This window comes from Tasmannia lanceolata, unplaced genomic scaffold (assembly GCF_043159265.1).
Source record: "Tasmannia lanceolata isolate RefF3 unplaced genomic scaffold, GAP_Taslan_0.1 ptg000026l, whole genome shotgun sequence".
NCBI classification, from domain to species: domain Eukaryota; kingdom Viridiplantae; phylum Streptophyta; class Magnoliopsida; order Canellales; family Winteraceae; genus Tasmannia; species Tasmannia lanceolata.
Window position 1 is genome coordinate 663,216 of NW_027518703.1, and position 13,721 is coordinate 676,936.

The 13,721-nt window shown below is 37.6% G+C and overlaps 1 protein-coding gene across 3 annotated transcripts; it reads right to left on the bottom strand.

Annotated features, from left to right (window-relative positions):
• LOC143858511 (phenylalanine ammonia-lyase-like) lies at positions 1 to 11,625 on the bottom strand. 3 transcript variants are annotated; one of them, XM_077369151.1, is made up of 3 exons: positions 11,604 to 11,625; positions 6,301 to 6,625; positions 1 to 1,794 (listed from the first exon to the last, which is right to left on the bottom strand). In XM_077369151.1, exons 2-3 carry the CDS (start codon positions 6,606 to 6,608, stop codon positions 45 to 47), a joined length of 2,058 nt encoding a protein of 685 aa, XP_077225266.1. In that variant the 5' UTR covers positions 6,609 to 6,625; positions 11,604 to 11,625; the 3' UTR covers positions 1 to 44. The 3 variants fall into 3 exon arrangements, with proteins under 3 accessions (XP_077225266.1, XP_077225267.1, XP_077225265.1); XM_077369152.1 differs by lacking the exon at positions 11,604 to 11,625 and adding an exon at positions 11,271 to 11,280; XM_077369150.1 differs by lacking the exon at positions 11,604 to 11,625 and having other exon boundaries at positions 6,301 to 6,814.
• Positions 11,626 to 13,721: the final 2,096 nt, after the last annotated feature.

Consider the following 13,721-nt stretch of genomic DNA (forward strand, 5'->3'; position numbering starts at 1 on the left):
CTGTGAGGCCCAATAAGTGACATATTTGCCCAATAGAAATAGTACTAACAGATGGGTAGAGGAGCACCATTCCAGTCTCTGAGGCATTCGAGCAGCGGATCGATCATTTTCCCATCACTGATAGCTGTAAACACCTTATCAAATTCCTCCCCCGGCGATCGCACCTTCTCACCGGTCAGAAATCCTGAATTGAGAGCTTCCCTCACAAATTTATACAATGGATATGATCTACACTCCTTGATCCTATTCGGAATCGCCAAATTCCCATTCTCATAAGCAATTCTTACACTCTCAACTTCTTTTTGCAAATGGGTCTTGATCTCCTCTTCGAAAGCACTTATCTTTTGGAAGATGGATGTACTCGAATCCTTCTCCTTCTCACCATTGATCAAAGCGTGCTCGACTAGAACATGCCGTAATTTAAGCATTAAAGGGTATGTTAAGCTGCACGGATCATCAGCATATGCAAATACGTACTCGTGATCGACAATTTTGATCAAGTCCTTCTCGCAAAATCTCGAGGGGTGGAGCTCTCCATTAGCACCCATGGTTAGAACTCTTTTAGCTGCTTGAGTTACAACGTTCTTGACAGAGTTCTTCAAATTCTCCTCTAAGTGCCTCAAATCAATTGCTTGGCAAAGTCCAACCAAGTATGTTGATGACATTAGTTTCAAAATCTCAACTGCTTCAGCTGTTTTCCTTGAAGAGATCAAACCCAATGAGTTCACATCTTGGTTGTGCTGCTCTGCACTTTGTACATGATTAGTCACCGGATTCGCGAGGAATTGGAGCTCTGAACAATACGCGGCCATCGCAATTTCAGCCCCTTTAAACCCATAATCCAAACTTGGATTCCTTCCACCGGAAAGATTCGAAGGCAGCCCATTGTTGTAAAAATCATTGACAAGCTCAGAGAATTGAGCAAACATGAGCTTCCCAATAGACGCGATTGCCAAGCGAGTATTATCCATCGAAACTCCGATCGGAGTCCCTTGGAAATTCCCCCCATGGAGGGCTTTGTTCCTCGAGACATCGATCAAAGGGTTGTCGTTAACCGAATTGATCTCTCGCTCAATCGATCGGGTCGAGGATCGGATCACTTCGATTTGTGGCCCGAGCCATTGGGGAGAAGTTCGAAGCGCATATCGATCTTGCTTAGGCTTTTGGAGGGGGTCTAGTTCATGGATTTTTTGAGCCATTTTCATGTAAGAGCTCCCATCCAAGATGTGTTCCATTATGGCTGCTGCCTCAATTTGGCCTGGATGGTGCTTCAATTTGTGGGTTAAATGGTCAGTGAACTCAGGCTTACCTTGCATTACCTCGCAAAAGAGCGCCGATAGGACTTCCGAAAGGATCACAAGTACATTTGTTTCAAACAACACTAGAGATGCTAGACCGGACCCTACCGCGGTCCCATTTACGAGTGCGAGCCCCTCCTTGGGCTGCAATTCGAAGAAGCCGTTAGGGATTCCAGCGAGTCGGAATGCCTCGCCGGCATCAATCGGTTTCCCATCGGATGTAACGGCCTTGGAATTCGGGCGTCCGGTGAGGATCCCAGCAATGTAGGATAAAGGGACGAGATCGCCCGATGCCGTGATCGTTCCCCTTAGGGGTAAACATGGGGTGATCTTGTGGTTGAGAAGGCTAGTGATTGCTTCCATGATCTCAAATCGGATACCAGAGTAACCTTGGAGTAGGGTATTGATTCTGACTAGCATGGCCGCTCTGGTGGCTGGGGTAGGCAATGTGTTGCCGGATTCCGGCCTGGAGCCGAAGATTCCGGCGTTGAGGAATCTGTTGTCACAAGGAATATTCCAATGCACAAACAGAATCAGCACCCAATAATAACAATATGAATAAGAATAATAATGAAAGAGGAAAGTGCAAACCAAATCTAATCGCAAATGACACGAGACACACAAAATTTGAACATTCGTTATTCCAGTTCATGAAGCCTTGGACCATTTTTACTTGAGATATTTGTACCCCACTTTTTGTATGGGTACACTTTTCTTTGTTACGTAACTTTTTTTGTGAGCTTTTATCTTGTCAGTTGTCACACAAACACAAATAGCCTTTTATTATTTATTAACCAGGCTATTACAATTCCCCAAAAAGCTCTTACGTAGCTTATTAAAAAGGAAACGACATGGTGAGTTTCCCCCATTATCAAAATTCTAAAACGTGAATTGATTGACAAAAGTGGAATTGACCGATAATTTGATCATTTCCATATGCTCTGTTTGGATGCTGGTAGATGTTGGGGGATTTAGAGAAGAAGAAGTCAAAGGAAATCAGTCAACGGAGAGATTGTGAGCAAATCTCCCCGACGTTGTTTGGTTGGGGGTAGGAGATGTGCAGGAGTTTTTTTACCGTATTTTTTAAGATTTTTTTAGGGAATGTTATCAGCACTACTGTTTTTTGAGGAGGGCACTCCTCACTTTATAAAAAGTACGGTATGGCCCGCACCATAGGATTATCCAAACCGTCCATTAGATGGGCCATAGCCTAAATAGGTTATGCCCCAAAATTATTTCCATTGGTTGATTCTAACCCTCCGATCTATAGAGGGTTATGATCAACCCTCTAACATTCAGATTGGAGAGTTAGGATCATCTTATGGAAATGATTTTTGGAGCATAACCTATTTAGGCTATGGCCCATCTAATGGACGGTTTGGATCATCCTATGGTGTGGGCCATACCGTACTTTTAATAAAGTGAGAGTGCCCTCATAAGAAAACAGTAGTGTTGATAACATTTTCTTTTTTTTTATAGGAATTTGCTAGCAAACTTCTCCTATGCCACTTCTTGGCATGTGGCCATCCTTGTGCAAAGATGCGCACATGGGCAAAGGTTGCTGGCAAAAGCAAAAATAAGCAAAAAAAGTAATCATTACAAAAAAAGTAAAATAGCAGAAGTTATAAAGTTTTAAATGAAAAATTACCTAGAAATGGTTCTAAAGTTTGAAAATTACCAACAAAATACCAACAAAATGTAATAAGATATGACAATTACGGAAAAAACTACAAGCAAAAGTAGAAAGTTATGACAATTACGGTGAAAAAGAATTTCCCTGAGAAATTCTCCCATTTTTCCTTTGATTTGGAGATATTCATCCGGCAAATTTCGAGGGTTCCACGTCACTGGACAAGCGCCCGACATAACCGTCGGTCAAAGTTCCAATTTATGCTAAATCCCTACCAAACACTCATCGGGTAATTAGGAGAATTACATTCCCTGCTATTTTACTCAAAAAAACGTAACCAAACAGAGCAATAGTGTTTTTTGCATTTTGTGGGGATTCAAGCTCACTTCCTTGTCTTCTTGCGAATATGTCGTAACATAGGGTTTCATCTCTATTTTCCAAACAAAATCCCGTTTTGCTAGCAGTCCTATTATCAAAATATGGTAGTGCCAATAAAAGTATATATACAAAAAAACATGTTGGAAAGAATCCATATCTTAAGAAGCCCAAATATGATTCTTAAGAGTGTTGGATAAAATAGACGGATCAGAATTCTACAAATCTTATAAACAAATAATGAAAGAATGATATATGGCTTAGTTGAACCCAAAACACATTACTTGAAACGAAAACATATTACTCGACCTCAAAACAGTGCAAGTCGAAGCCAAAAATCCATGTATTTAAATTAAACCATAATTGAAATAAAACATGGAAAACATATTGCACTTATCTCTTTTGATGGAAAAACGTTTGGAAAAAACCAGATTCGAAGAGAGAAGGCTGAGTCGTGCCACTAGTCACTCTCCTTAAGAATCGTATCCGCCCCCTACCGGTGCAACCGGGATCCGCGAATCGACGCTCCAAAATAAAACAGCCAAATATGGCTCCAGTCCACGTGCACTCGCTGACTGGTCTACCCAGAACCACCTTAGAACTGTGCTCAAATACAGAAGGAACAGATGGAAGGAAATGAAGCAAAACCAGAAAACATAAACCTTTTTCTGTGTAAACTTCTTTATTTTTCTGTTGGCAAAAGCCACTCAAACGTAGACCCCAAAAACTCTTAGCCTTACCTAAACCGTATTCTCCTCTCCTTTTTATAGACCACAAAGTGTCTGTTGGAAAGAGCCACCAATAATGGGTATTAATGTTGAGAAAAGCCACCATTAAAAGCCTTGAACGTTTCTCTTCCAACATTCATATCTGTGACCGTTCGAGATGAAACGATTTTGCAACTTTAATAGGTGTTATTATCATAACCGTTTGGGATGCCATTAAAAAAAAACGTTTAGCAATTAATGGGGTAAAATGGAAACCGTTTTGGGCATTATTTTCATTTAAACCCAAAAAAGCACTCAAAAGTCACTAGCTTTTGAAATAAAAGGGAAATCAAATTTTAAAGACAAGGCAAAAGCACTTTTGATTTTTCAAATTCTTTAAAATTTCCAACAAAACAACACTCAGGTATGTGTGAGCACGACTCATGTAAACAATATATGCTATTATGACTAAGTTTTTATGCGGTAAAAATAGAGATTACAATCGATCACTTCAACATATGAGTTCACTACCCAAATTATAATTGTGAGATGTTTTGACCGTGAAATGAATGGTCACCACTATATGTCATACGACATAAATACATGTGGGTCCCAAACATAAAATACATAATTTCCAATAGGGGAATGATATCCTTGCAACAAATGAACGGTTTGGATCTTTGAATAAAGTGACCTCATGCAATAATTTTTTTAAAATGCACTATTTATGGTGTGCACTTTCTTCAAAGATCTCAAGTGTTCGTAATTGGGTCCAGCTAAGGCTTCATGATCAATTAGAGAAGGGAGGGAGTACTGGCTGTGAGAGAATGGGTGGGGCCCCACCTTGAAAAAGGCACCACCCTTGATATTTGATCCAACAATAGCCCCTTAAACCGATGGATACTCTGAGCAGTTTTACAAGGCTTATTAGGTGGGATTAGGGGTGGCAATGGTTCGGTTTCGGTTTGGTTCGACCCCCAAACCGAATCGAACCGGTTCCGCCAATTTTGCCACCCCTTACTCATAATAATTGGAAATATTCGGTTTCGATTCGGTTTGATCCCCAAACCGAACCAAACCGAAATTTGAATCGGTTTGGTTTAACCAAACCGAAACCAAATTTTCGGTTCGGTTTCGGCTTGGTTCAAGTAACATAATCGTCTCCTATTAATTCTCTTCATGTGAAACATGCCCCTATTAATTAGGTTATTAATTTTTAACGATAACAAATCGTCTAGGAGAGAAAATCACTCTCAAATTTTTTTGAGAGACACCCCTATTAATTAGCTTTTGAAATTCCTATTAATTCAGTTAGTTGAAAACTGCTCCTATTAATTAGGTTTTTTCTAAAAATAAGCTATAAAGAATTCTTTTTTGGCCGCCCAACTAGTCTTATAATATAGGTAGATCACTTACAGAATACCTACTTTATCTACACTCATCTTAAATTTAGTAAAAGCGTGAATAGGAAGATTCAGTTTCTCTGATCACAATATTAATTCATAACTGTTGTGTTTTAATATTCCTCCCCCTTTAGATAACATTGAGCATTTCAGAATTCAGAAAGGGTTGGACCATGTTATTAATCTTCACATCTATATGGGCAAGCCAGCTTAGAAAATACCTACTTTCAATCATCCTAAAGTCAATAAAAGAAGGAATTAAGGGAAGATTTATACGTTCTTCTAATCACAATCAGGGAGAGAGCTTATACCATTAGACTTTGCTCATCAAATTTTCTTTAGGGCTATCTTAATCTCTCTCTTCAAACTACAATTAATAATATCTTGTCCGAAATTTGGAAGGAGGATTAAATTTCTCTAATTATGATTAGGTTATCAGTAAAGTTTATCATCTATCTAACATCTTCCATAACATCTTTCCTTCTTAAAACCATAGTTTCAAAGCTCCCTCCCCCTACCCGACTCCCTTTTATCTTAGCCGCGTTCTGTCCTCTAAAATGTTGGCCGGTGAGTGCTATTTTACCTAACATAAAATCAATAAAAAATCCTTTGACTCTTCCGAGTTATGACCCATCAGCGAGTACTCAAAAGCATAACCCGAGTACTCAACCGCATCATGCTAAGTCAACTAGGATTTGCTTTGGCCGCATTTTTTGACCCACATCCACATTTTGACACACTGCATAAAACTTTTCACTCCCATGACAAACTTCATCAAGGGGTGAAGCATTTCACTAATTTAAAGTTGTAGGGAGAGAGAAAGATTAAAAACTAAGAGGTGTAATGATTAAGTAATTGTAAACATGATTAGAGCACTACTCTTTTACCTAATAAGTTCCTTCTGGAGGGCACCTCCTTCCTTTGTTCTTCTATGTGAAGTTGCACCAAACCCTGTAGTGACTCCATAGCTATCTGTCCCCTTGTTCATGCTCTCCATCACCCATTCGCTACTCGCCCGGACCCCACTCCTCGCCGACTCCGAAAGCTCCACTCTAACGTTCGATTCGTGGGCCACGGCCGCCACTTGCGCAATCGTCAAAGTTGCACCTTCCAACTTCACCACTGGCCCCCTAAACTCCTCAACCATTCTCTTCACCTCGTCCAAATGACTACCCTTTAGAGACTCAGCTAACATTCCCCAGTTCAAAGGGTCTTTCATACATAAGCTTTCAATGGAGACATTGCCATTGTCCTTCTCAAGGACTTGTTCAAGAGATGGTTTTGAGAATTCCATGAAAAACCCACAAAGAATATTGCAAAATGAGGGGTTTTAGAAAAAATGGGATGGATTTGAGAAAGGAAATTTGAGATTTGATGGAATTTCCTTTTGAGTTTGGTTCACCTAGTTTTGAGTATTTATATAGATAGTTAGATATGGTATTCCACCTACCAATTGTGCAATGGGATTAGTTGAGAAGTGTTCACGACCGTCCGATCGTTATGATATTTAAAGGTGGGATCTGATGACATGTGGCTACCATGGTGGCGTGACAGAAGCATGAGATTGCCACGAGGGTTTTTACTCTTCAAAGGTAGAGAGGTGGTTGGTGGGAACTTCTCCTCACATTTTGGTCAACGTGGCATCTTCTCGTCTACTACAACGGTTTTAGTTGGCTGCTGATATTGGCACTACCGTTTTTTGATAATTGCACTAACTTACCTTGCCTTTTCCATTTTAATTAACTTATGAGAGGTTTTTTTTGGGAATTGTTGCTACTTTTGATGGATGGTTAAATAGTAAAAGGCAAGGTGAGTTAGTGCAATTACCAAAAAAATGGTAGTGCAAATATCAGTAGCCTTTTAATTTTCTCTCTCTCTTTAGTTTTTATTTTTATGGTTTTTCTGAACTGTTCCTCGTTGGTGGAAAACCAACCAAGTGACCAACCAACCCCATCTTAATACGGCTTGCTTCCCAGTGGGCCCAGATCTCATCATTCTATATTCTATTTTCTTAGGAGTATTTCAAGGATGAGATTTATGTTTATGTGGTTTTCAGATGAAGTAAATAGTTTCTATATATGTTTATTAATAAGTTCTTTATTCATTTTAGGTGTTGATTTTTTAGATGTTCTTATAATTGTTTATTAATAAGTTCTATATATGTTTATTAATAAGTTCTTTATACACTTCTCATTCTCGCCTAAAGAATCGGGCGGAAACGGAGTGATGAGAAATTTTAGAAACGGTTATTTATCGCTCTGAGGAATGCTATTTTTTAGTCGAAAAAGTAGCAGAAATTTTTGAAACAGACCTTAGCAGGTCACGCAGCCGAACATGATTTTTGAGATTTTTTTGGCTTTCGTCATTCTCCACGCCTAAAAAAGGGGAAATCTCGTAAAAGAATAGTTGCCGAACACACCCTAAGATGCCATGTGGTTTTTGTTGCTTTTGAGATGAAAGAGAGAAGAAGTTGTTTGAGATGGGGAATTTGTTTTCCTTCTAAAGTCCTTCAAATTAGGTTGACAAATAAGTTTTGGTTTCCTTAAATTTTGTATCTTATTTCTTTTTGGCTGATTTAATTTGTTTCCAACTTATGGCAGAGGGTTGAGGCTTCCACATTGGTTTTGGGATGTGATCTGTTCTTATATATATATGTTGCTTGTTATCCTGGCTTTGCTTGTGGTTACAATTTCTGCTATAGGGTTTTGCTTTTGTAAGAAAACAAAATAAAACCAATTAAGAAGTCTAGAGGAGAAAGGCATAATTATTGCTGTTTTCCTTTGTTATGTTTTTTTTTTGGCATATTGATTTTTGCTAATAGAAAATTATGGGTCTGCTTCTATACCTACAATATTTTATGTTAAGGCTACGTTTTTTCCTAGTAAAATGGGCATAAAAGAAATTTTATGTCAGTTTTTTTACTTAAAAATGAGAGTAAAAGAAATTTGTTTTTATGTCCATTTTAACTAGTTGGTTGGCAGCCGGCCATAAACTTCGCCACTTTTCTATGAAATGAATCCATTAGAAAACATGAAAATTTTCTAAAGGATTCATTAGCCGATCCCAAATAGTTTGGGACAAAGGCTTAGTTGAGTTGAGTTGAGTTTTAAGTGAAAAAATGGATGTAAATTTGTTTTATGTCCATTCTACGTCGAGAGGAGAGAAACAGAGCCTAAGTAAAAGCAAAAGCTTATTCATGTATTTATTCCTTAGCTTCTATTTGGTTGTTCATTTAGCATTCATGGCTGCTTTCAAGAAAATAAATAATCTAGACATGTTTGCCTTCAAGAAAATTAATACATAGATGTTGTATTTTCATGTTCTATATGTTGTTTGTATTTTGTTCCACGTCTTATTGTAATTAACAATGTTTTCTTGAATATTAATTCCATGTATATTTTTGGACAAATTGATGCAAGGAGCGTGAGAGCGGCAACACGATGAAGATCAACACAAGAAGCGACTAAAATAATCTCGTGGGAGCTTGAAAAACTCATGCCACGGTTTGGAGAAAAGCTCCAATATAAAAGGTGAAAGAAGTGAAGCTCCTTCACCCACGTGAAAGAGCAAATGCTCTCTTCACAAGTGATATCCCAAAAATAAACTTTTTTCAAATCTATCTTTTTTTCCTCATGCCATTACATAATATAGAGAGTTAAAATCTACTTTCAGCAACCCTAAATGCTTGCCTACCAATTATTCGTAATCTTTTATCTAAAGCAACAAAAATAAAGCAAGAAATATCTCTAAGATAATCCTAAAATAGTAATCACGTACTAGACATTTACCATATCCTAAAACTGCCTATAACTTAGCCAAATCAAGTCCAAATCGCGTAATCTTGGGCTCTTTAAATAGGTAATCGAAAAATCTTTCTAAAAACACTAAAATCATGCTAAAAGAACAAGATTTGATGCCCTAAAAACATACTAAAAATAAAATTACGAAAATAAAAATAAAAAATAAAAAAAATAAAAGATTTGATCCACACCGCACGTTCTTCATCACAAATATTATAGTTGTATTCAAAGTGCTTGAGGGGAAGGGATCTAGATTTGAGTTGTTTGTTTTCCAAATCTGACATCTACTACAGGATACAGTCTCATAGCAGGCTTCTATCCTCTAACAGGACCTATAATTCAGTCCCATAATGTTATAACTTATAAGGGCGATGATATTTTCATCCCCTGCAGGACGCATTCGCTCCCTTTATATTGTGAACAGTGGGCAACTTTAACGCTTTTTTCCGTCAAATCACATTAAAAGAGGGGGGAGGGAGATATCATCGCCCTGTTATATTAATCATGGGTTTGGCCATGTTAAATCCTTTAATACAACACAAAGATGGTAACCCTCTTATAGAGTTGAGTAGCAACGTTAAAATGCATTAGACTGCTTATTGAAATTGTCAACTAATTTGATTAACTGATAATGCCAAAAAACCACTAAAATAAAAATCAATGTCTTTTAGAATCTAGGATTTCATTCAAAGAGCGTAAAACTGCGTATCCTTAAAAATTACAAGATGTTATCTAAACAACATATTTTATAACAATGGTTTTAAATTTTGGTTTCGGTACTGGTTTCGGACCCCACCGAAATCGAAATTTCGGCCGAAATCCGGCGAAATGATAAAAACATTATTTTGTTCGATACCAAATTTCGGTAATTTTGGCCGAAATTTCCTTAAAATACTAAATTAATTAAAAAAAACAAGTTTTTGGGTGAAATTTAGAAAAAAGGGAAAATTTTGACCGCAACGGACGAAATAAAATACTGTTTCCGATATGTAACGTTTTGGTGTCGGTTACGACCGAAACCCGAAATTTTGGTCCGAAATTTAAAACCATGTTAATAACAAGTATTCAATCCCATGCTATGCATGGGTGAAAAATGGTGGGCCCCACGACATTAAAACATGAGGTGTAAAATGGTGGGCTTCAGTTAGATGCATATATTTGCGTAGAGATGCATATATTTAGGTAGGGTTGGTGGGCCCTCATGCTAGCAATGATCATTATATATTGGGCCCTACCCATCATAGCATGAGGCATAAAATAGTGGTCCCATGATATACATGGGTTTGGATAGAGTAGATGGGCCACCAGATCATGTAAAATGATAGGCCCTACCCATGCGACTCTTGGGTAAAAAATATGGGCCAATCCCATCAAAATATGGTAGGTGCAGGAAAAAAATTTCATGATAAAGCGAATGATATTTTGAAAAGTTACGTGTTTAGTATATATCATAGATTAAGAATTTACAAATCAGTGTTTTTTATTACAGTGAATTTAAAATTTTCAGTGAAAGCATAATCAATCTATTCAAACGGCGGCCCCTTTAATTTTGAATAAATGGCAGTCTCACCAAACAATATGCCTACAAGGGCTATTTATTTAAAAGTTTCTCTACCTTTAATGCATAATTACTAAGATAATGATAAACATGATCAGGTGTTTTCTTTTTCTTAATCATTTCTTTTGATCATACATGGCCAAATTAACCGAATAGTGGAGTCGAAAAGATCGTTACCTACACGAAATCATACTATCTATCAATATCTATCATATATGGCCAAACTTGGTGGTGGTGGTGATGCTATTGTCCTTATCTTATACTATTACTAACTTTATAATTTATTTACTCATTTATTATTGTGGAACAAGCAATATAAAGTTGGTGAGTTAGAAGGTCAGACAGAAGATGCATATTGGCCTCAAATAATATAATATAGAGGAATGCTAGACTCACAGGAGCCCTTGCAAAAAATAAGGGAAAGGGCGCCCTCATTAGTCAGAACTGCTTTATGGCCGTGATGACCGTGATTTTCTGGACATCCTAAATTGGTTTTGACCAATGACGGCGCCCTTTCCCTGTTTTTTTGCAAGGGTTCCTTGAGTCTAGCGTTCCTCTATAATAGAATAACATTAAGAAAAATTGAAAATAGGGTGTAAATGTTGTTGAACTTACCATGACAAATCGTGGTCACCACCAACCCCCAGATTCAAGGGTAGGTAACAGAGAGCTGAAAAACTAGATAGATGAGTTAAAATCAAGATATATTATTATCTCACGATATTTTGAGAATATTAAACATAGGGTCATTGATCAAATCATAACCCTTCAAGTAGAATTCAATAAATTCCCGATATCTCTATTATCTCTAGAGATGAGACGATTAAGAAACGAGAAATTGATGAGTTGGTAGATAGAAATCTTGGAAGGAAAGAAATGGGCAGAAGAAAAATCATGGAAACCCCACGTAAAAGAAATGGAAAGGGTTTTAGGTGCGAACATTAGAACATGTCTTCTTTACCTTCTCGCACATATCGCGATATCGGGAGGGTTTATGTCATTTATTATTGAAAATGACTTCATTAGGAGAAAAGATTAAAAAGAAAAAGAAAAAAAAGGGAAGGGGCATATGGCCTTCTGAGTATAGTACAAAGCTTAAAGCCATTTCAGTATTTTAGGGCATGTTCGGCAACCATTTATTTACGGGATTCTCTCCTTTTTTAGGTGTAGAGAATGATAAAAGGAAAAATATGTCAAAAATCTTGTTCTTTTTCGACTAAAAAGTAGGATTCTTTAGTCACTTCTGAAGATTCCCATCAATCTATTTTCCAGTCGCTTCTGAAGATTCTCATCAATCTTTAATTGCGCCAACCCCAACTAGTTTGGGACCTTTAATTGAGTTGAGTTGAGTTGAGTTGATAGCGCCAGAGTGAGAAGCCCACTTGCCTAAGACATCCTTTTTTTTTATGGGTAAGCTGGGGTTAGGCAAGACCAAGCTGGGGTTAGGCAAACCCCCACAGATATATTGCATAAAAGTAGAAAGATACACATGAAGCTCAAGGACAAAGTAGAAAGATACACATGAAGCCTAAGACATCCTTATTGCTTCTTGCCTCGAACAATGATTCTTGTTCACATAAAAAGTCCTTTTAATGATCCTGACAAATTGATAATCGATTGTGGGTCCCACATGGTGTTTTACTGTCTAGTGGGGACCATTGATTTGATGAACCATTATGTCGATGAAAGCTACTCCTCATCTCATGTTGAACAAACATTATATATCCGTGAGACTACGTGCGATTAAGAGCTACAAAACCCTAAACCTTAAGCCCTAAATCCGACCTGGAAGCCTGTGCGGTGAAAGGTATGTGGTCCGTAAGACTTGGATTTTTTTTAGTGACGAACTACCTTCCACTTGCTGGATTTTTCTCTGATGCCATATCAGCTTGGTGGAGAGACTCTAGTTTGTGTTAACCGAGGCCTCTATTTGTTGTCACATTTGTTTGAAACTTTAGCCCCTAAATAAAGTTAATATTTTTCTATCATGCTTATCATCATTTTTGCTTATGTTTTGATTATCCCATAGACTTTGCATTTATAAAGCCTATTTGATTAACAAACAAATATAAGTGAAGACAGCAATCAACAACATTTTGCAAGTCTAACATTGTCGTAGAGGACATAAGATCACCTCATCTATATATGTGGATTACATTTGAGCACCTCATCTGAGTAAGTGGGTTTTTCACTTAAAAGCTCAACCAAACACCCAAATAACTCTCTCTAACTCTCTCTCTACCCTCATTGGATCCACGTCACTAAGAAGTGGGATGATTAATGGAAATTAAATGCAATGATAAATGTAATGAGTGAGGTGGATTCATTTGGGGCACCATTGCGGCTAAGTTTTTGCAAGGACACCTTCTGTTTGGCATTCTCTCTGTCTCTCTCTCTCTCATATCTCCGTCATGATAAATGAAGAATTAAATGCAGTGATAAATGTAATGCATCCCTGGTGTTTTGTTTTTGCAAGGGACACTCAAGTTGTAGTGCTTTGTATCTGGTTTCCCAAGACAATCAGAAGACACTTCTAAAACGACATTCTGTCGAGACTTGCTTGTTATGGTTAATTTTTGAAAGCGAAATGATATTTACGCCCCTTTTATCACAGAGACACCCATTTGCCCGTGTACTTTGCAATCAAAGCCACTGGATTTTTCTGACATAAAGTACATTAGCCTCCTTTTTGCCATTGATACACTGACGCTGGGTGTCTGGTGATCAAAAGGGGCATAAATATCACTTCCCTTTTTAAATTGTAAAACCTTAAAAGATACGGTTATACTCTTTAGTAAAAAATGAGAGAAGGAAAGAGATCGTGATTATTCTCGTGTAGAGAAGAAGACTCTTGTTGATTCTTTTTATAGTGTTAAAGGGATTTTCTTTCTTGTATGGAGATCAAGGGGTTTGAGAAAGAAGTGTGTCCATTAGGGGTACAACCCAAAAA

Coding starts and splice junctions, on each gene's coding strand:
- LOC143858511 (XM_077369150.1), bottom strand. CDS start 6,707: ATGGAATTCTCAAAACCATCTCTTGAACAAGTCCTTGAGAAGGACAAT. Junction 1,795..6,300: donor CTCCAGAAGGAACTTATTAG/GTAAAAGAGTAG, acceptor TTGTGACAACAG/ATTCCTCAACGCCGGAATCT.